At 46.0% G+C, this 21,674-nt stretch overlaps 1 protein-coding gene across 1 annotated transcript in view; it reads right to left on the bottom strand.

Annotated features, from left to right (window-relative positions):
• Positions 1-16,244, bottom strand: part of LOC142020844 (galanin receptor type 1-like) — a 61,990-nt gene extending 45,746 nt beyond the window's left edge. The window contains exons 1-2 of the mRNA XM_075009074.1: positions 15,546-16,244; positions 13,268-13,333 (exon numbers count right to left, since the gene is read on the bottom strand). Of these exons, the coding sequence (XP_074865175.1) occupies positions 13,268-13,333; positions 15,546-16,244 (765 nt within the window). The remainder of the gene's footprint in view (positions 1-13,267; positions 13,334-15,545) is intronic.
• Positions 16,245-21,674: the final 5,430 nt, after the last annotated feature.

The raw sequence follows: 21,674 nt of genomic DNA on the forward strand, positions 1-21,674 counted from the left end.
GATGCTGAATGTCAACGGCACCAGCCCTGGAGGACGTGTAGACAATATGTGTCGAAGTAGCCTATTTCGATGTTCTTACTTCGAAATAGGCTACTTTGACGTAGTGTGCTCGTGTAGACATAGCCTGAGTTTCCATATAGTTATACCACTGGCATCAAATGGGCCCACATAGCAATATATCATCCTTTAAAACTGAATGCGCGTTAGAAAAGGTAGATGTACTGTAATATATTGGTGCTGGTAAGCACTAAATATCATGCACAGTGCTTACAGACATACCCTCATACACATACCTACACATACATTGTTTGCAATGTTAATCTGCAGGGTTTGCTTATGAGAAATAGCATGTCTTCGCCAAGACATTAGATTTTTAATACCCTAAATCTGTTTTAACTACACGCCAGATCTTGCACTCTTTACTGAGGCTCATTTTCCATGGAAATCAATGAAGATTCACCAGAATAAGGATGGTAAGATAGAATTGATGAGGGAACTGTTACCTGCTGCTAGCTGCGCAGTGGTCTCTGAAGTAAATGATCAGGTTCTACTGCAAGAACCATCAATATTAACACTAGCTGAAAGTTGTTGGCATGATCCCATTACCTCCTGAGCTGGCACCTGCAAGTCAGTGTTGGAGTGGGGTGGTAACACTTGCCCTGCCAGCAATCTGTGGTGTTGACAGGTAAAACATCAAGAGATTTGAAAAAGCACATCTGTCAAAGGGCCAAGGATTGACCAGAGGAGCCAGATGGTGCAAAGTCATTCTTTTCACTGACATCTTTACATCTCACTCATTGTACTTGACGAGTTCCAGCTGAGAAGCAAGAGCGTCTTTGAATTACCAGCTGGTTCCACACAAGTATCCAAAACCAAGTTACATATGAAGCTTACGAAACCTGAAGCAGAAGTATCTGAAGATTTTTTTAAAACACTCACTATAATGGATGCTCTCTATTGCCAAGAATACAAAGAAGAAGTTTGGAGAACTGCTTTTGCGTAATTCTAATACAGCCACAGTATGTATTGCTGTAGTCACAGCACTTTAGTTTAGCTCATAGTCTCTGTATTTTAATAACACCACCTTGCAGTGAGCAATAAATTGGACTTTAAAGCCGCATTACCAGCTAAAGAGAGCAATATTGTGCTGAAAAGTATTAGAAGTAAAAAGAAATGTAGATGATAAAATGCTCTCATTTAATTTTCTTAGCATCTTCTATGACTTACAGTGCAATGCCTTGTGTTATTCAAAATAGGTAACAAAACCACTGAAGTCTAATGAGGTCATAAAGTCCTGGACATGACTCTAGAAGACAGGCAATTCCACAGGGAGAGTAGCTGAGATACATGGGTGAACATTTAAATGAAGATTAATCCGAGGCAGGATTAGGTAAGGTGAACAAAATAAAGGCAGACAGGAGCACACACACATCCACAAAAGGTATTGATAGTAGGAGTGGAATTTAGCTTAGCTCCAGAATCACTGCACAGAGTGATTTCATGTATCTCCTGCACATACAGCAGTATTACGTATTAAGGACAAGCTGAACAGTAGTTCAGTCTTGCCCCTAAGTTTCCTGATTTTTGTGACATGAGACCCTTACACATGATTTCTGTATTCATAACATCAAAAGCAATGTTTCACCTGATGAATCCCACAGTGTGAAACTTAGCGCACATAATACGGGGAAAGCCGGTTTCCCTCACCATGCACTGCAGTTGCCACGTGGGACAGCTTGGGCAGGAAACTGCTCAGTTGAAATGGCAGCAGTACTTTAGTGACAAACAGCATCTAGCTATCCAAATGGGTTTTTCGCCAAGCATCTAGCTCGGGGTGGACAAGAATTTTTGATGGGAGGCAGTCCAAGATTTTGATAAGTGGTAAAGGGCTGCACTTTCCTCTAGAGCGGGTGTGGGGTCTGGGATGGAGGTTGCAGAAGGAAGCTCGGAAGTAGGGGACTGGGATGTGGTGGAGGGTGGGGGTCTGTGAGGAAGTTTTGACCTGCATTTGGGTATTGGGGTGCAGGGCCCATGGGTGCAGAAGAAGATTCTGGCCTGGAGAAGTGTAGGAGAGGGCGCAGGGTCTGGAAGGGAGCTGGGGTGCCAGAAGCAAGCTCTGGCCATGAGGCACTTATGTAAGCAGATCCTGACCAGCAGCACTCTCAGGCAGACTCTCCTGCCTGCCAGCAGATCCAGCCCACTAGCTGTTCCATGTGGCACTCCATGCTGTGAGGGGAGGGCTTCCTGCACCTGCTCCACCCCAGCAAAATCTCTTGTCTCCCATTGGGTGGTTTTGTGTGCTGCCTCCAACCCCAGCCAAACCTCTCAGCTCCTTTTGCTCAGAAACTGGCCAATGGGATCTGAGAAATTATGCTGTCTTGCCCCAGCCACTCAGCAAAACCAGCCAATGGGAGATTAGAAATTGTGTTTCTGTGCCATTTACTAGTCCCAGCATAATCTCTCAGCTCCCATTTGCCTGCGGCCAATAGGAGCTGAGAAATTTTGCTAGGGGTGGGGTCAGCACCCAAATTTCTCCCCTCCTTCACAGCTGGCCATACACTGAATGAAGAGACTTGGCATGCTGAATCCACCCCCTGGGCCATATCTTGCCCACCCCAATCTAGATTAATGTTTCTTTGGCTGAGTGCCATGCACACTTCAGTGACCCTGGAAAAATCAGACCTCAGTCTGAGTTTGCTTACTTGAAAAAATGTGCATTTTTTGTAGCAATTTGCCTCAACAGCTGTGCCAGTGAATTGGTTCAATTCCTCCTCATAGGGAGGAATGCCACCAATACAACTTTTTGCAGCCTCTGGATTCTTAGGTTTCCCACTGCAGTATAAAAAAAAATCAATGCAAGGGCAGAATTCTGATTTCACACTACTGTGGAGCCGTAACAGAGAGAAAGCCATGCTAGTCTATATACTATCAAAACAAAAAAGCAGTAAAGTAGCAGTTTAACGACTAACAAAATAATTTAATAGGTGAGCTTTCGTGGGACAGACCCACTTCTTCAGACCATAGTCATACCAGAACAGACTCAATATTTATGGCACAGAGAACCAAAAATAGTAATCAAGGTTGACAAATCAGAAAAAAAATCATCAAAGTGAACAAATCAGAGCGTGGGGGGGAGTCAAGAATTAGATTAAGCCAAGCATGCAAAAGAGCCATGTGTTAATGTGTTGAATTTGAATATGAAAGAGAGTTCAGCAGTCTCTCTTTCCAAAGCAGTGTGAAAATTATTCTTCAATAAGATGCAAACTCTTAAGTCATTAACAGAATGGTCCACTCCATTAAAGTGTAGACTAACTGGTTGGTGGATCAGGAGTGTTTGATGTCTGTTTTGTGCCCATTAACTCTTTGTTTCAGAGAGTTTGAAGTCTGTCCAATATACAAAGCATCTGGGCATTGTTGGCATACATGATGTTAGTTGAGGAACATAAGAATGTGCCCATGATTCTGTGACTAACCTGGTTGGGTCCAGTGATGGTATCTCCAGAATAGATATGTGGACAAAGCTGGCAGCGGGCTTTGTTGCAAGGAAAAGTCCCAGGACTGGTGTTCCTGTGGTATAGACTGTGGCTGTTGGTGAGAACAGGCCTGTCACCTAGGGCCTTCTGGAGTGTGGCATCCTGACTAAGGACAGGTTGTAGGTCTTTAATAATGCGCTGCAGTGGTTTGAGATGGGGGCTGTAGGTTAATGACCAGTAGTGTTCTGTTCTTGGCTTTTGTGGGCCTATCTTGGAGTAGCTGGTCTCTGGGTATTCATCTGGCCCTGTCGATTTGTCTTTTTATTTCTCGTAGTGCGTAATTCAGGTTTATGAATATTTGGTAACGATCTTGTAGTTTTTGGTCTCTGTCAGTAGGATCAGAGCAAATGCGATTGTATCTAAGAGCTTGACTGTAAACAAGGGATCTAGTTATGTGTGCAGGATGGAAGCTAGAACTGTGTAGGCAAGTATAGTGATCGGTAGGTTTCCAGTAGAGTGTGGTACCAATTAGGCCATCCTTGATTTGTACTGTAGTATACAGGAAATGTATCTCTTGTGTGGAGTAATCGAGGCATAAATTGATGGTGGGGTGCAGATTGTTAAAGTCCCTGTGGAATTCTTCTAGAGACTCTATACCATGGGTCCAAATCATAAAGATGTCATCAATGTATCTTAAGTAAAGGAGGGGTAATAGCAGACGAGAGCTGAGGAATCATTGTTCCAGGTCTGCCATAAATATATTAACATATTATGGGGCCATGTGGGTGCACATAGCAGTTCCACTAATCTGGAGGTATAGATTGTCCCCTTCCATGATATTCCAAGGATGCGCCTGAGGCAGCGCAAGCGGAAGACGTTCAGCCTCTTTTCCTGGCGGGCATACAGGGTCCAAGTCTCGCTGCCATAAAGGAGGGTGCTGAGGATGCAGGCTCTGTAGACTTGCATTTTGGTGTGAGTGTACAGCTTGTTGTTATTGCACACTCTGTTGCTGAGTCTGGACAGAGTTGTGGCCGCTTTTCCGATCCTCCTATTTAGCTCAGTGTCCAACGACAGGGTGTCAGTGGTGGTGGACCCGAGGTAAACGAACTCGTGGACAACCTCTAATGTATAGTTGTCAATGCTGATTGATGGGGATTCAGCAACATCCTGACCAAGTACGTTCGTCTTCTTTAGGCTGATGGTAAGCCCAAAGTCCTTGCACGCTTTGGAGAACCGATCCAGTAGTTTTTGAAGCTGGTCTTCTGTGTTAGACACTACAGCAGAATCGTCTGCGAACAGCATGTCTCTGATGAGGACTTCTTGCACCTTAGACTTAGCTTTCAGCCTTGCAAGGTTAAACAGTTTCCCATCGGATCTTGTGTGCAGCAAGATGCCCTCTGTTGAAGATCCAAAGGCATGCTTCAGGAGGAGTGCGAAGAAGATCCTGAACAATGCCGGAGCAAGCACGCATCCTTGTTTGACGCCGCTCCTGATTCTGAAAGCATCTGATAATGCGCCGTCATATTGGATGGTTCCTCTCATGTTTTCGTGGAACGACTGGATCATCTTGAGTAACCGTGGAGGACAGCCTATCTTGTGGAGCAGTTTGAACAGACCATCCCTGCTGACCAAGTCAAAAGCCTTGGTCAAGTCGATGAAGGCTATGTAGAGTGGTTTTCTCTGCTCCCTGCACTTCTCCTGCAGCTGCCTTAGAGAGAAGACAATATCAATGGTAGAACACTGCCGTCCTCGAGCAAGCTGGAATCCCAACCATGCACACCCTCCTCAGGCAGCGTCGACTCTGCTGGCTTGGCCACATCCACAGGATGAACGACGTAAGGATTCCAAAAGACATCCTGTATGGTGAGCTAGCCTCTGGCAAAAGACCTCCCGGAAGCCCCCAGTTGTGTTACAAAGATGTCTGCAAGAGAGACCTCAGAGAGGTAGACATCGAGCTGGACAACTGGGAGGATCTAGCAGACGACCGCAGCAGATGGAGGCAGGGGTTACACAAGGGCCTTCAAAAGGGCGAGTTGAAGATCAGACAGCTAGCAGAGGAGAAGCGAGCGCACAGAAAGCACAATAAAGACTTGCCAGACACCCACTACATCTTCAAGAGATGCAGCAAGGACTGTCACTCTAGTGTGGGTCTTTATAGTCACAACAGACGCTGTAAATGAAGTCCTCAATTGAAACTTTAAAGGGCGCGATCCATAGTCTATGCAGACTGAAGGATGCCTACTACTACTACTAGATTGTCCTCAAATTGGAAATAATTGTGGGTTAGAACAAAGTTACAGAGGTCAGACACCAGACTGGCTGTGGTGACATCAGGGATGGTATTCCTGATCGCTTGTAATCCGTCTTCATGTGGAATATTAGTGTACAGAGCCTCTACATCCATGGTGGCAAGGATGGTGTTGTCAGGAACTTTTCCGATGTTTTGTAATTTCCTCGGGAAGTCAGTGGTGGCTCAGAGATATTTGGGAGTGTTGGTGGCATAGGGTATGAGGAGGGAGTCCACGTAACTGGATAGTCCGGTGGTAAGTGTGCCAATACCCAAAATGATAGGTTGTCCAGGGTTCCCAGGTTTGTGGATTTTGGCAAGTAAATAGAATAATCCAGGATGGAGCTCTGATGGTGTGTCAGAGTTGATAAGGTCCTGAGTAGCAGCAGGGAGTTCCTTAAATAGTAGTTGTAATTTCTTTTGGAATTCCAAAGTGGAATCAGAGGAGAGAGGTTTGTAAAATGTGGTGTGGGAGAGTTGTCTGGCTGCCTCCTGTTCATCATCTGACTTATTCATGATGACAACAGCATCCACTTTGTCAGCTGGTTTGATTATAATGTCTGGGTTATTTTTGAGACTCTGGACAGCATAGCATTCAGCATAGTTAAGAGTGTGTCTCATTTGGCATTGTTTATGTATAATGTCAGTTGAAAGACAACTTTGAGTATGATGAATGGATAGAAATGGACATAGACTGATTATGGCGGTATAATAGAGAGGGAGTCATGTGAGGCTGGATAATGCAATGCTCAACAGCTCTATAGTGAATTCATTCTCTTTTTGGTAATTTGGAAGTGTAACCCTTCTATTAATGCCAGGTGCCTGCCAGAAAGGCCGGGTTCAACTCCTGCGGGGTTTCCTGTCAAGGATACAACCAGCTGGCTCGAGCCCCCACCCAGTGGCCTGGGACAAGTTCACGTCACTTGCTGGGTGCCTGTAAGGCGGTTCTCCCCCCCCCACACCTCACAAGCACAGAGTCCAAGATAGAAACAGCTTGTTTAATGACCATAACCTACCCCAAGGTTACAGTGACAGATGCAGTATATCTAAGCAAAGAAGAGACAAACCCCTTTACCAAGATACCATCCCCATATGCAGTAGAATCAAGTCTCTTGCTGGGGCTCTTGGCCCTTCACCCCACACACAGTTACAGGGTGTACCTCCCATGGTGCAGTCCCGAACCCAGAGCCCACAGATACATAATCAAGGCAGTACTAGCTGTCCACTTGTCTGCAGAATCCCCTTGCTGCCACCTGCTGGCCGCTCTTCCTGCTGGCCTCCTGCCGGTTGCCGTCATCCGCTGCTGCGCCTACCAGCCACCCGCCAGTCCCCATCATCCGCCACGCCTCCTACTGGCTGCCCGCCGGTCACCATCATTGCTCCCTTATCAATCACACTGCTAGGGATTGCCCTGAGGCAGAACCCTGTGATTTCAGCTCTGCATGGCCTCAGCTGTCACCTTGGGTGCGTCTACACTAGCCGGCTACTTTGCAGTAGCTGGCACAAAGTCGAAATAGCATGCGTCACGTCTACATGCGCCGCGTGCTATTTCGACATTGAAATCGACGTTAGGCAGCAAGACGTCGAAATCGCTATTCCCATCTGAAGATGGGAATAGCGCCCTACTTCGACATTGAACGTCAAAGTAGGGCGCATGTAGAGGATCCACTTCCTGCTACTTTGAAATAGCGGGGTCCTCCATGGCAGCCATCAGCTGAGGGGTTGAGAGATGCTCTGTCCAGCCCGTGTGGATCTATGGTCACCATGGACTATGGTCACCTTAGCCCAGGGCTTCTGGCTGCTGCTGCAGCTGGGAGTACATGCTGCATTCACAGGGTCTGCAACCAGTTGTCAGCTCTGTGGATCTTGTGCTGTGCAGGCCGAGTGTGTCTGGGAGGGGCCCTTTAAGGGAGCAGCTTGGGGCTTTGCTGGCCCCTTATTTTGACAGGGAGCACTTGTGGGTGTGGACTCTTCACATTTCCTTCCAGGGCAGCTCCTTTCGACGTTCTCCATTGCTACTTCGATGTTGAACATCAACAGCACTAGCCCTGGATACCATGTAGACAATGCATATCGAAGTAGCCTATTTCAATGTTCTTACATCAAAATAGGCTACTTCAACATAGTGTGCTAGTGTAGACATAGCCCTTGCAATTGCAGCTCTTAATAGCTGTGTCTACACGTGCACGCTACTTTGAAGTAGCGGCACCAACTTCGAAATAGCGCCCGTTGCAGCTACACGCGTCGGGCGCTATTTCGAAGTTAACTTCGACGTTAGGCGGCAAGACGTCGAAGTCGCTAACCTCATGAGGGGATCAGCATAGCGCCCTACTTCGACGTTCAACGTCGAAGTAGGGAACGTGTAGACGATCCGCGTCCCGCAACGTCGAAATTGCCGGGTCCTCCATGGCGGCCATCAGCTGGGGGGTTGAGAGATGCTCTCTCCCCAGCCCCTGCGGGGCTCTATGGTCACCGTGGGCAGCAGCCCTTAGCCCAGGGCTTCTGGCTGCTGCTGCGGCAGCTGGGGATCCATGCTGCAGGCACAGGGTCTGCAACCAGTTGTCGGCTCCGTGTATCTTGTGTTGTTTAGTGCAACTGTGTCTGGGAGGGGCCCTTTAAGGGAGCGGCTTGCTGTTGAGTCCGCCCTGCGACCCTGTCTGCAGCTGTGCCTGGCACCCTTATTTCGATGTGTGCTACTTTGGCGTGTAGACGTTCCCTCGCAGCGCCTATTTCAATGTGGTGCCGCGCAACGTCGAAGTTGAACATCGACGTTGCCAGCCCTGGAGGACGTGTAGACGTTATTCATCGAAATAGACTATTTCGATGTCGCAACATCGAAATAAGCTATTTCGATGTTGGCTTCATGTGTAGACGTAGCCAATATTTCCAGTATGGCTTCATGAACACCCTAGTACCTAACTCTATTTTTCAACAGGTGGGGAAGACCAGTCAAGCCAGACTCATAGCCATACAGTCAAGGCACTGAGCAAGCTGGCTCAACTAGTACCTCTTCCCTCTTCTCTTACAATGCTTTAAACCAGGGTGCCCCGTGTAATCAATGTCTTATGCAGCTATGGTGACTGCCCTGTCCCCCACAACAACCCAGAGCATTGGTGAGATCTCACAACTCCCACACTGAGTGTCCGCTTAAATTGTGATTTTACAACAACACGTTTACAATAGACCAAATCTCATGGCTTACTTGCTACCCATTAGGCTTTGCCTAAAAGGTATCACACATGCACACCTTTGCATTCTCATGCAAATTATCTCTGGGAGACACATTCCTCCCAGCCTCAGTATCACACATGCAGCCCTTTGCATTCTCATGCAGATGCCCTCTGGGAGACACATTACTCCTAGCCTTCAGCAGCGTTGCATTCCTGCTGCCACATTCCTTACAGAAGTTTTACAGATTCAGTGAGTATTTTAAAAATTGAAAGCTGGATAAACAGAGGTAGACACTTTATGGCTACGTCTACATGTGAAGCCTACATCGAAATAGCTTATTTCGATGTAGCAACATCGAAATAGGCTATTTCGATGAGTAACATCTACACGTCCTCCAGGGCTGGCAACGTCGATGTTCAACTTCGACGTTGCGCAGCACCACATCGAAATAGGTGCTGCGCGGGAACGTCTACACGCCAAAGTAGCACACATCGAAATAAGGGTGCCAGGCACAGCTGCAGACAGGGTCACAGGGCGGACTCAACAGCAAGCCGCTCCCTTAAAGGGCCCCTCCCAGACACAGTTGCACTAAACAACACAAGATCCACAGAGCCTACAACTGGTTGCAGACCCTGTGCATGCAGCATGGATCCCCAGCTGCTGCAGCAGCAGCCAGAAGCCCTGGGCTAAGGGCTGCTGCCCATGGTGACCATAGAGCCCCGCAGGGGCTCGAGAGAGAGCGTCTCTCAACCCCTCAGCTGATGGCCGCCATAGCGGACCCCGCTATTTCGAAGTTGTGGGACGCGCAATGACTACACAGTCCCTACTTCGATGTTGAACGTCGAAGTAGGGCGCTATCCCCATCTCCTGATGAGGATAGCGACTTCGACGTCTTGCCGCCTAACGTCGAAGTTAACTTCGAAACAGCGCCCGACGCGTGTAGCCGTGATGGGCGCTATTTCGAAGTTAGTGCCTCTACTTCGAAGTAGCGTGCACGTGTAGACACGGCTTATAAGAGTAAGAACAGCATCTGTCCTAATTAGTGTGGGTTAAAATCACAAAAGATATTCCTCACCCTCGCTGGTGCTATTTCACAATTAATCCTTTAAAGCACAAAGATTAATATCTTTGTTATTAATAGTGAAATTAGCACCAGTGAGGGTGAGGAAGAAGTTATTGCATTCCATAACTAAGTGTGTTATGGAAGTTCATGCATTTGGAAGCATCTGCATTGGTCACAGATGCAATCTGAGGTGTATGTCACTCCTCTCTTTCAAATAGCATTTTGTGTGCACCAAAAATATGAATTAAATATGGAAAAGACCTGTTCATTTCTTCAGGTGATATATACTAAGAATTTTTGAGAAAAAAAGGTCATAAGCAGATGTTTACAGACAAGAATCATTTGAACCTGGCTCTACATATTTTAGTAATCTTATTTCTGAATTAACAGTTGATCAGATTCCAGGTTTGCTACAGTGGTCCAAACATTGGTCATATACAGATGGGGCCATGACAGTTTACTCCAACTAGCATTGATCCTGGAGAGAATAGAGCTTTCATTAATGACTCAAGATTTGATTAACACCCCTTTGCCCTACTTAAGGCAACTAAAATTATATATCGGAGGGGTAGCCCTGTTAGTCTGGACCTGTAACAGCAACAAAGGGTTCTGTGGCTCCTTATAGACTAACAGAAAAGTTCTGAGCATGAGCTTTCGTGAGCACAGACTCACAAAAATTATATATGGAGTCAATGTATCATTCACTCCTTTATGTGGGGATTTATAAAAATCGTAAGCTCATCAGCATAATAAAATTCTGGTTTCTGTTCCAACATGCTGATTGCCTAATTCTTTAATGCCCCTCAAAGAACAAGAATAAGGAACATTCTTGCCTTTTTTCTCTGTATAACAGTATCAACATGATTGTTTTGCTATTTCCCAAAATACATGTGACAGGACTTACGTAGATTTTAATCCATTTCTGAAGGTGTTCCCCAAAACTGTAATTCTAAATGAATATGGTTGTTCTACTAAGCTTAAAAACTTTCTTGCATCCATAGTTAGACTGTAGGCATCTTTATGAGCATTCTTGGAATGTTATACCACATATAAGCTGTGTCTACATGTGCACGCTACTTCGAAGTAGCGGCACTAACTTTGAAATAGCGCCCGTCACGACTACACGCGCCGGGAGCTATTTCGAAGTTAACTTCGACATTAGGCGGCGAGACGTCGAAGTCGCTATCCTCATCAGGAGATGGGGATAGCGCCCTACTTCGACGTTCAACGTCGAAGTAGGGACCGTGTAGTCATTGCGCGTCCCGCAACTTCGAAATAGCGGGGTCCGCCATGGCGACCATCAGCTGAGGGGTTGAGAGACGCTCTCTCTCGAGCCCCTGTGGGGCTCTATGGTCACCGTGGGCAGCAGCCCTTAGCCCAGGGCTTCTGGTTGCTGCTGCGGCAGCTGGGGATCCATGCTGCAGGCACAGGGTCTGCAACCAGTTGTCAGCTCTGTGTATTTTGTGTTGTTTAGTGCAACTGTGTCTGGGAGGGGCCCTTTAAGGGAGCGGCTTACTGTTGAGTCCGCCCTGTGACCCTGTTTGCAGCTGTGCCTGGCACCCTTATTTCAATGTGTGCTACTTTGGCATGTAGACGTTCCCACGCAGCGCCTATTTCGATGTGGTGCCGTGCAACGTCGAAGTTGAACATCAACGTTGCCAGCCCTGGAGGACGTGTAGACATTACTCATCGAAATAACCTATATGTTGCTACATCGAAATAAGCTATTTCGATGTAGGCTTCACGTGTAGACGTAGCCATAGAAATTTTCTATGTTACCTAAGGGGAATCTTGCTTTTTTACAAAGGCCATATTTCTTTGGTATACTAATGCAGGCATTATTGTCTCTGAACTGGATGCTAGTATTTTAGCATTACCCATGTTAAAGAAATGGGTCTATAAAATGCTGTACCTGAAAAGTCCTTATTTTCTTAGGCTATGCCTAGATTACAGGGATTTGTCAGCAGAAGTTTGTGTTGGAAGGTATCTTCCAACAAAACTTCTGTCAACAGGTCATGTCCAGACTGCACAGCAGATCTAAAGAGCAATCTGCTCTACCGACAGAGAGCAGCTGGACTGCCTGACAACTCTATCGGCAAAACAGCCAGCCAGAAGCACAGCAGTCAGGATTGTGAGGTGTACCACAGACCTTTTCTGTCAACAGAAGGTCCCCTTGGGATGTCCAGACCAGCATTAGATCTGTTGACAGCAATGTTCTTCCTCGTGGTGAGTGGGGTACGGCTGTTGACAAAAGCACTGTGTTTCGTCAACTTACTGTTGACAGAACATGCTTCACAACTGGGACACTCCACAGCTTTTATTGATAAAATGGCTCTTTTGTTGACAAAACCCTTTAATGTAGACATAGCCTTTGGTATGAAAACTTTCTCTGCTGGATAGAAGGTGTTTGTTAAGTGCTCTGTTGCTCAGTAATACATTTACTAACAATGGAGTTATCTGTGTTTTAAATATTTTATAGAATTTAACATGAATCTGGTTCAGGATTTTACTCCTGATTTTAGTCATGAGAGTACATCATCTTTATTTCTTCCTGGGTTGTTGGGTCTTGTAGCACTACTCTTTCACTATGCATCAGTCTGGGCACTTTAAATCCTGCAATCCCTGCTCCCAGTTCTCCCACGTTTGCATATTTGCTTGTATTTCTCTCTCAGAAATATTCCACTAGCATTTTTTTATTTTGTTTGTTTGTTTGTTTAGAGAATTCTATTTTTTGCCCTTGAGTATGCTCTAGATCTCCTAATGGAAATCAGTCTGACTTTGGTTGGCAAAGAAGAGAGCTCTCTCTTTTTCTTCTCTGTTATCAATCCTCTTATTTTGATTTAAAAGCGTCCCACCTAGTTTCCATGGATGTATCCTGTAGGGGATTATCCTTAATATCAGTATGAGTTCCTGTGCTACCCCAGGCTGAAGGGACCTGCCAATCACTCCACTCTCAGTTTTCTGTCAGGAGAACCAAAACCTGTCTCCTGCTGCTGGAGCACCAGTGTGTTCTGAAGGAAGGAGAGAGTCCTCTCCTATCTGCAGCTGTGGTGGTCCTTACAGTCCTCTCCAGGGAGGACTCTGGGTGAGGATGGGCCCACCTAGTCATTTATTTCTTCATCACTCCAGCACATAAACTTGGCTTGGCTGCTGCCACTATGGTTTTGGGGGATTCCAGGAAGCAGGGATGCTGGTGAAGTCACAGACTTGCACTTTGGATAGCTCAGCAGTGCGGTGGCTGAGCCTAGATGTAAAGGAAGTTTGTTTTTTTACCTTTTTCTTTGATCTCTCTGAATTCTTGGAAATGTTCTTCACTTTTTTATGAAGATGATATAAAACCTAAAAAAAAAATGGTTTAGCAGTAGACACCACATAAATTAATGATATTACATGTGCTGTGTAGAAATTTTCAGCTCCAGATTTTAAAGCTTCAGTTTCCTTCTAACAGCTTGTTTCCTGAGGAAAAGCATGAAAAAGCTAAAAATGGACAAGGAGATGTTCATTATAGATAAACAGATTGACCCAATGTTTGACAAAGTCCATGTGAGTGTTTCTTTCAGCGCTGATGGACTTTGAATCAGGGTATCTCAGCTACATGTATAAGTTCCATCAAGATACAGGGTGATGAGTAACTGCTGTCAGTTCTGCATCCATTCGGTATAGGACACTTACTCTGTAACTATTAACTGGGCACTCTGAAGTGGTAACTTGAATTTAATGTTGGTTAGCTAGGCCTGGTCTACACTAGAAAATTAGGTCAGTTTCTCTACATCACTTGGGGTGTGGAAAATCAATGCCCCTGAACTGTGCTGTTAAGCTGATTTAAGTCCCCGTGCAGACAGTTCAAGATTGATCCATCAGCCTAGCTATTGCATCTGGAGAGGTGAATTACCAATGCCAGTAGGAGACCCCCTTTCCTTGGCATAGGTAGAGTGTAGATTGAAATGCAGCAGAGTATAGATTGAAGAGCAGGTTTTGCAACACTGTGTTATGTTATGCCACTTTTGCAAATTGCAGTGAAGTATCTGTGCTGTTGTAGCTTTTTAAGTGTAGGCACACCTGTATGTGGTATGTTAAAAAGTCGTAGGCAGGAAAAGGACTGTAAATAAACAAAACACAATGCAGCAAACTATGAAAAAGATAATTTTGATTGAATGTTCTAACAAAATTTAAATTAACCTTTTAAAACACAATTACAGCAATGCTGTAACCAGGCAATTACTATACTCTGGCTGTTGGAGCAAGGAGACTAACGTACCTAAATCAATTATTTATAAGAAAATCCATCTGTTAAATGTCATTCACATACCATTTGCCAGTAATCACACCATAGGCAATGAACTGGAAAGAAGCTAGCATTAAATCTAAGCTACCATAGGGGTAGCTAAGCACTGTATTGAAAGATGTTTGTATATTAGAGTTTTGTTTCCCCCATACACACAAGCACAGAGATTACAGATTTCAGTATAAGCACAGCAGAAGAGTGAAGTGCCTTTTTTCTAAGGTAAGTCCTATTATGAAATTTTAAGCAAAGGAGATTTATTATACTGGTAGAATATTCAGTTATACTTAAAGGAACATCTACTTTGGTGACTTCATGGTCTCAGAAAAAGTGTCAACTGTATTTTCATTTTTGTGGGTCTTGCACAGCAACACGGGGAGGAACATTTTTACCAAAGTAAGAAAATTATTGTAAAGCTACAAGACTCATCATGTGCATTGGGATAACCAGTGAGGGATAAATCTCTGTCAATCCTGAAAAAGATGTATGGGGGAATTGTTCCAGCTCCCGCACCCATCAGTCCTGGAGAGGGACTAAGCAAATAAATATTTGGAAATCTGTTATGTCAGCAATGGGGAATCAAGAATAGTGAGCAGGCTGCAGGCAGGGCTCTTCCATATCTCAGTGGGCCACATGAGCAGTGGAGGAAAACCTGTGGTCCGTGGGGCATTGGGGTTCTGTCTGCATCCTCCCCCTCCCCAAGCGCCTCTCACGCACTGGGGCTGTGGAGCCCTGCACTTTCTCCTTCTGCCCCTCCCAGCACTTTCAAAGTGCCATGAGTCCACTGATTGGCAGCCACCCCCACTCCTGCCCTCTCTGCCAGAGCTTGAACAGCCACAGACAGTTGATTTGCGGCATTCCAGCTCTGGGCAGGAGGGGGAAGAGTAGCAATGGAGCCTGAATCAGCTGGTTTGTGGTGCTTGAAAGTTCTGGGAGGGCAGAGAAGGAGTCGGAAGTGTGGGGATCAGGTGCCCCGATGTGCAAGAGGTGAGCTGGGGGGGAGGCCTGCGGAGGTATGTGGACTGCAGGTTGCCCACCACTGTGTTATGTTATGACGGTTTTGCCCACTGCTCTCTTTTCAATTGCTCCCACCCTGAAGTTGGTACCTGCAGCTTTAGGAAAGGAACAAGGGTGATGGGTATTTCCATCCATCCCAGGGAAGGCCATATAAGTAGATGGACTGATCATGAGTCCTGGTGTAGGATGTAAGGGAAATTGGAAATCTGATAATCCCTTATCAAACAGCCGCCAATTGCTCTATTCACTTACCTTGGCATAGCAGCAGGTAATGAGCACCAGGGGCAGCAGGTACCCCACCACCAGGATGGTTACCTTGTAGGTTTGCTTGGCAGCTGAATCATCAGCCCACTGCTCCCAGCAGAAGGAGCTGTTGGGTGCTTGCTGGTGGCCACTCATCAGGGCCTGGTGCTGGGCCACAGGGATAGCAATGAGCAGCGACAGCAGCCAGATGATGCCCACACCCAGGGAGGCATTGCGCTTGCTGCGGATACAGGGCGACTGCTTGGCATGCACCACGGCAATGTATCTGTCCACAGACATGGCCACCAGGGTGAAGATGCTGACAAGCATAGTAGCCATGGCCAAGTAGTGAACCCACTTGCAGAAGAAGGCACCAAAGACCCATTCAGGAAGGGAGTAGATGGTGGCTTGGAAAGGGACGCAGAAAAGCAGGAAGGAGAGGTCTGCGATGCTCAGGTTGAGGATGAAAATGTTGGTGGCACTGCGTGAAGGGCGTCCACCAGATCGGATTTGCCCCAGCACCACTAACACCAGTGTGTTCCCCATCATACCCAGTAGGAAGATCAGCCCAAAGAGCACAGGCACAATCACTACCTCTGGGCCACCAGACACCTGCAGCCAACACATGGGAGAACCTGTCCAGTTAGCCCCGATGTTGCACTCGGTGGTGTTAGCTCTGGGAAAAAGCACAGCTGCCTCCTCCTCCATGGATCCAGGATAGGCACAAGGGAGAGGCTGGATCTTATCGGGGTGCCTGGTAGAGGCCAGTCCTGGTGCACCTCTGGCTCCCACAGTGCTGATCTGTCTTAGTTATTTGGTGTTCAGTGACCCCACTTCAAGGAGCTGCCTCCTCCAGGGGGTCTATTCTGCCTGGACTCTTTCTCCAGGGGCAAAGAGAATGTAGGCTCCTCCAGCACCAGTGTTTGAGTTCCTGGGGATGCTTCCTTGAGGTTCTGGGCTCCCTGACCCAGCTCCTGGGTGCCGTTGTCAATGCAGGGGGCTCAGCAGCAACAGCAGCAGCAGCAACTGGCAGTGAGATGCCAGCCACAGAGGGACTTGAGCATGGAACACCTCCCTTGCCAGAGAGGCTGTGGAGAAAGATGTCCTGAGAGCTCTGAGTGCAATCTGCATTGTTCCAGCTCCCCTGCTGCACTCCTCCTTTCCTCTCCACCCACTCTTATGCAGAGAGCCACTGCCACCCCCTCCCTTCTGCTGCTGCACTTAACAAAGGAGTAAACGGGGAACTCTCCAGGACTGAATCCTTAAGAGGAGAAGCTCCAATCTCCTCCATCCAGCAGGCATGCACCTGGGGAAGGGTGGAGGACAGCAAAGATGTTCTGATTTAAAGGAGCTGATCCACCAGTATCTGCAAGGGGAAGCCTGCAAGGAACTCCTCCAGGAGTAGAGCTGGGGAGCATCTGTTGCAAACACAGGGAAAGAGGTAAGAGCTGGATTTTATAGCTGTAAAATCTGGATTCTGCCATCTTGGCAGAAAGGCTGCAAAACCCAGAATGACTTCTTCTTGGCTTCTGACAGTTCTTGGATGCTCACAGAATTCTAATGCCTACCTGGAGCAGAGGTATATCTGCTCCTAGTGCAAACAGATTCAGACCTCAGTGCAACAGAGTTACACAAATCTGGCAGCTGGAAGCATGGAGCACTTTTTTTGGGGGGGGTGGGAGTGGTTAGGGTTAGGGTGATTAAATGTCTTGCTCTGTTATTATGACTTACTGAGCCTGCTGGGATACCTACGGTCTCCACTGATGTGCTAGCTTCCCCTTTCCTTCACGGGTCAATCAGGAATTTAGTTCCCAATGACATTTAATATGTGTTACTTAACAGCAGGGAAACTTGTTCTTTATCCTTAGTACCAACAGGATGAGCCTGTGATGAGTTTTTCTCAAAGAGAATTGATGCCAGAGAAGCAAAGATACAGAGACCAGAACATCTTTGCTATCCTTCACCCTTCTGCAAAACACCACTTCACCAAAGGCTGAACTAACAGTTATAGCCCATGGCAGAGTCCTGCATTTACAGAGACACTCTGTTATAATCCATGCAGCAGTATAGAAGGTTACTGGGAGTTTAAAAATACTTTATTCTCCAATGTACATGTGAGGAGAGTCAAAGAAGCGTTGGCCCTGTTCAACTAAGCAAAAGACTCAAAAAGATGATCTAGAGAAACGGGTAAGTAGTGAGGTGGTAAAGTTTGCAGATGATACTAAACTGTTCAAAATAATTAAGACGAAAGCAGACTGTGAAGAACTTCAAAAAGATCTCACCAAACTGAGTGATTGGGCAACAAAATGGCCAATGAAATGTGATGTGAATAAGTGTAAAGTAATGCACACTGGAAAAAATAACCCCAAGTATACGTTCAATATGATGGGGGCTAATTTAGCTACAACTGATCAGGAAAGAGATCTTAGGGCTATTGTGGATAGTTCTCTGAAAATATTCACACAGTGTGCAGCGGCAGTCAAAAAAGCAAATAGTATGTTAGGAATTATTAAAAAAAGGGATACAAAATAAGACAGAATGCTTTACTGCTCCTTTATAAAACTATGCTACGCCCACATCTTGAATACTGCGTACAGATGTTGTCTCCTCATCTCAAAAAAGAGATTCTGGCATTAGAAAAGGTACAGAAATGTACAACTAAAATGATTAGGGGTTTGGAACGGGTCTCATATGAGGAGAGGTTAAAGAGACTGGGACTTTTCAGTTTAGAAAAGAGGAGACTGAGTGGGGATATGACAGAGGTATATAAAATCATGAGCGGTGTGGAGAGGGTGAATAAGGAAAAATTATTTACTTGTTCCCATAATGTAAGAACTAGAGGACACCAAATGAAATTAATGGGTGGCAGGTTTAAAACTAATAAAAGTAAGTTTTTTTTCACACAGCACATAGTCAACCTGCCAGAGGAGGCTGTGAAGGCTAGACTATAAGAGAGTTCAAAGAAGAGCTAGATAAATTCATGGAGGTTAGGTCCATAAAAGGCTATTAGCCAGGGGGTAGGAATGGTGTCCCTGGCCTCTGGTTGTCAGTGGCTGGAGATGGATGGCAGGAGGCAAGTCGCTTGATCATTGTCTTTGGTCCACCCCCTCTGGGGCACCTGGCATTGGCCACTGTTGGCAGACAGGATGCTGGGCTAGATGTACCTTTGGTCTGACCCTATCCTACACTGGTTTTCTGAGCAATTGGCACAGGTGTGTGCTCATTAGCAGCACTATAATAAATAATTCCTAACTTATAAAAGCTGATGGATACTAATTCTAGTATTTATTGTATAAGAGCAATTTTAAGTTTGTCAACAAAACTGATGTTTGTTTTAGGATGAAGGGTCGTTAGCTCAACAGATTTAAGTGGTGAAATCATTTCCTGGGAGCTCGCTACCTGACATAGATGATGTTTTAAAGGAGAGTAAATCAGACATGGAAAAGACCTCAAGTTACTTAGATAGCTCCCTTTGCATTTTAAGGTTGTGCCCATTCTAATTTTAAAATCACCCAAGAACTAGGCTTTCTACTGCTCCTTAAAATTAAAAACAGAATTGGTTAGAATATTTTCTGATAATGTCTCAGTTCTTTTTGTTTATTTCATCCTGTCTACCACAGTTATACGGCAACTGCACCCCATTCTGTGTTGTCTGCACCTCCTCGGTCATTAGGTAAATGTATAAGGACCATCTCAATGGAATTCTGCAATTTCTCACATCTAGACTGGGCCCAGGGCATCAAGAGTTCTTACCCTGCAGCTCAAACTAACTTTGGAAACTTGTAATTCTCCCACCTGGGATTGGACCTGTGGTACATGGAGATCAGACAGTTTTAGCAGTAACAATAAAGTTTTTGGAGTAGGATCCTGTAAAAACAAGAAAAGCCTATACATGTCTGTGTTACCTGTAGGTCTGTGTCCTGTGATAGTGGCCTAGCAAGACTGAATTTCTTCACACACCCCCAGTAGGGTTTTGTTTTGCAACCTGGTACCTCCAATAAACTCTTCTCTTAAGAGAGTCCCTTTTAAAACTCTTCTATTGTTGTTAAGTTCTTCTGTGCTCTCAAGCTTGGGTTCTTCCTGGTCCAAACCCATTTTGTATGTGATGAAAGATGAAGGGGAAATCAAAGCAAATATTTCTGGCATTGACCATTAACTCTTCAGGGTTTGCTCTTTTGACCCATTCTTTTTCTCCCTGTATTTTTTCCTTCCTAAGCCAAAACTAGGCCAACTGTACAGTATCAGTAATTTACAAAACAGCTCCAAATCCATCACATAATCCTTAAGTCCATTGTAAAGATTTTCTCCCACTTGGATTCGAATCCTTCCAGTTCTCATCTACCTACGTTGCCTCAGGAGTGAGCGGGAGCACACATGTTGAGACTCTGGTGACAAGATGTGAGGTGTTGGACAGGAAGTGGAGTGGTTGTCTGCCGTGTGCACAGGGAGTCCATTAGGAGCTACGTGTGAAGTGATGGTTAGATCAGGCTGGTGAAGTAGGTTTGCAAAACAAGGGGTTCCATCTGCTCCTCTCACCACTCCTCTTTAAAAAACCATCAAGCCATCACAAACTTTGGCCTCCTCCCATGTCTCTTCCCAAGCTGCAGTCTGGCTCCTATCCTGTCTTCAGATGCGGTTAGGATGACCACACAGAAAGTGTGAAAAATTGGGATGGGATTAGGGTAATAGGCACAGATAACAACCTTCCAGGGCTGTCCCTTTAAAACTGGGACATCTGGGCTACGTCTACACGTGCAGCCAACATCGAAATAGCTTATTTCGATGTTGCGACATCGAAATAGTCTATTTCGATGAATAACGTCTACACGTCCTCCAGGGCCGGCAACGTCGATGTTCAACTTCGACGTTGCTCAGCCCAACATCGAAATAGGCGCAGCGAGGGAACGTCTACACGTCAAAGCAGCACACATCGAAATAGGGATGCCAGGCACAGCTGCAGACAGGGTCACAGGGCGGACTCAACAGCCAGCCGCTCCCTTAAAGGGCCCCTCCCAGACACAGTTGCACTAAACAACACAAGATACACAGAGCTGACAACTGGTTGCAGACCCTGTGCCTGCAGCATAGATCCCCAGCTGCCGCAGAAGCAGCCAGAAGCCCTGCACTAAGGGCTGCTGCCCACGGTGACCATAGAGCCCCGCAGGGGCTGGAGAGAGAGCATCTCTCAACCCCCCAGCTGATGGCCGCCATGGAGGACCCGGCAATTTCGACGTTGCGGGACGCGGATCGTCTACACGGTCCCTACCTCAACGTTGAACGTCGAAGTAGGGCGCTATTCCTATCTCCTCATGAGGTTAGCGACTTCGACGTCTCGCCGCCTAACATCGAAGTTAACTTCGAAATAGCACCTGACGCGTGTAGACGCGACGGGCGCTATTTCGAAGTTGGTGCCGCTACTTCGAAGTAGCGTGCACGTGTAGACGCAGCTCTGATCATCTTAGATAGGGTAGAATTCCCCTTCTAGTGAGTCCCCTGTTCTTTCCCTCAAAATGGGTCATCCCAAACTACTGTTTGCTATTAACTATTCCACTGTCAAGAGTGCCATGGAAGGAGTGGCACAATGGCAGCTGTTTGCAGTGTGTGACAAGATTTATGGAGCCTGCCAAACCCAAGAACCTTACTATGTATTCTTGTGCACTATTGACTGGTACAATCCACGGCCAGGCACACAGATGGGGGATTTTACAGTATCCTAAAATCATCTCATCCCAAACATTCAGAAATGATACTTTCACATTTTTTCCTACCTTGGACAAGAATAAATGGTAAAGTATCAGACTTTCATGGGAAAAAAATCCACCAAGCTGTACTTTACACAAACTGATTCTTGTGGAAAAAACAATTGGAGCCTTAAATCAGTATCGATGAAAGCTAAAACCAGACTACATACAATGCTAATTATACCTAATGTTATGAAATGTGGCTATTACCAAAGCATCTGGAGCAAAAGATGCAGTCACTTGTACAGTAAGGCTAATGGACTAACAAATTATGACATCAGTGGAGGACTGAAAGCTCAGTGCATGACTACAATCATTATAATGGCCCAGTTACAGTGGGTTGGCTATGTTGCCAGAATGACCAATTGCCTGAAGTTGTACTTTATAGATGAAAGCC

Source organism: Carettochelys insculpta, chromosome 14 (assembly GCF_033958435.1).
Source record: "Carettochelys insculpta isolate YL-2023 chromosome 14, ASM3395843v1, whole genome shotgun sequence".
In the NCBI taxonomy this organism is placed as follows: domain Eukaryota; kingdom Metazoa; phylum Chordata; order Testudines; family Carettochelyidae; genus Carettochelys; species Carettochelys insculpta.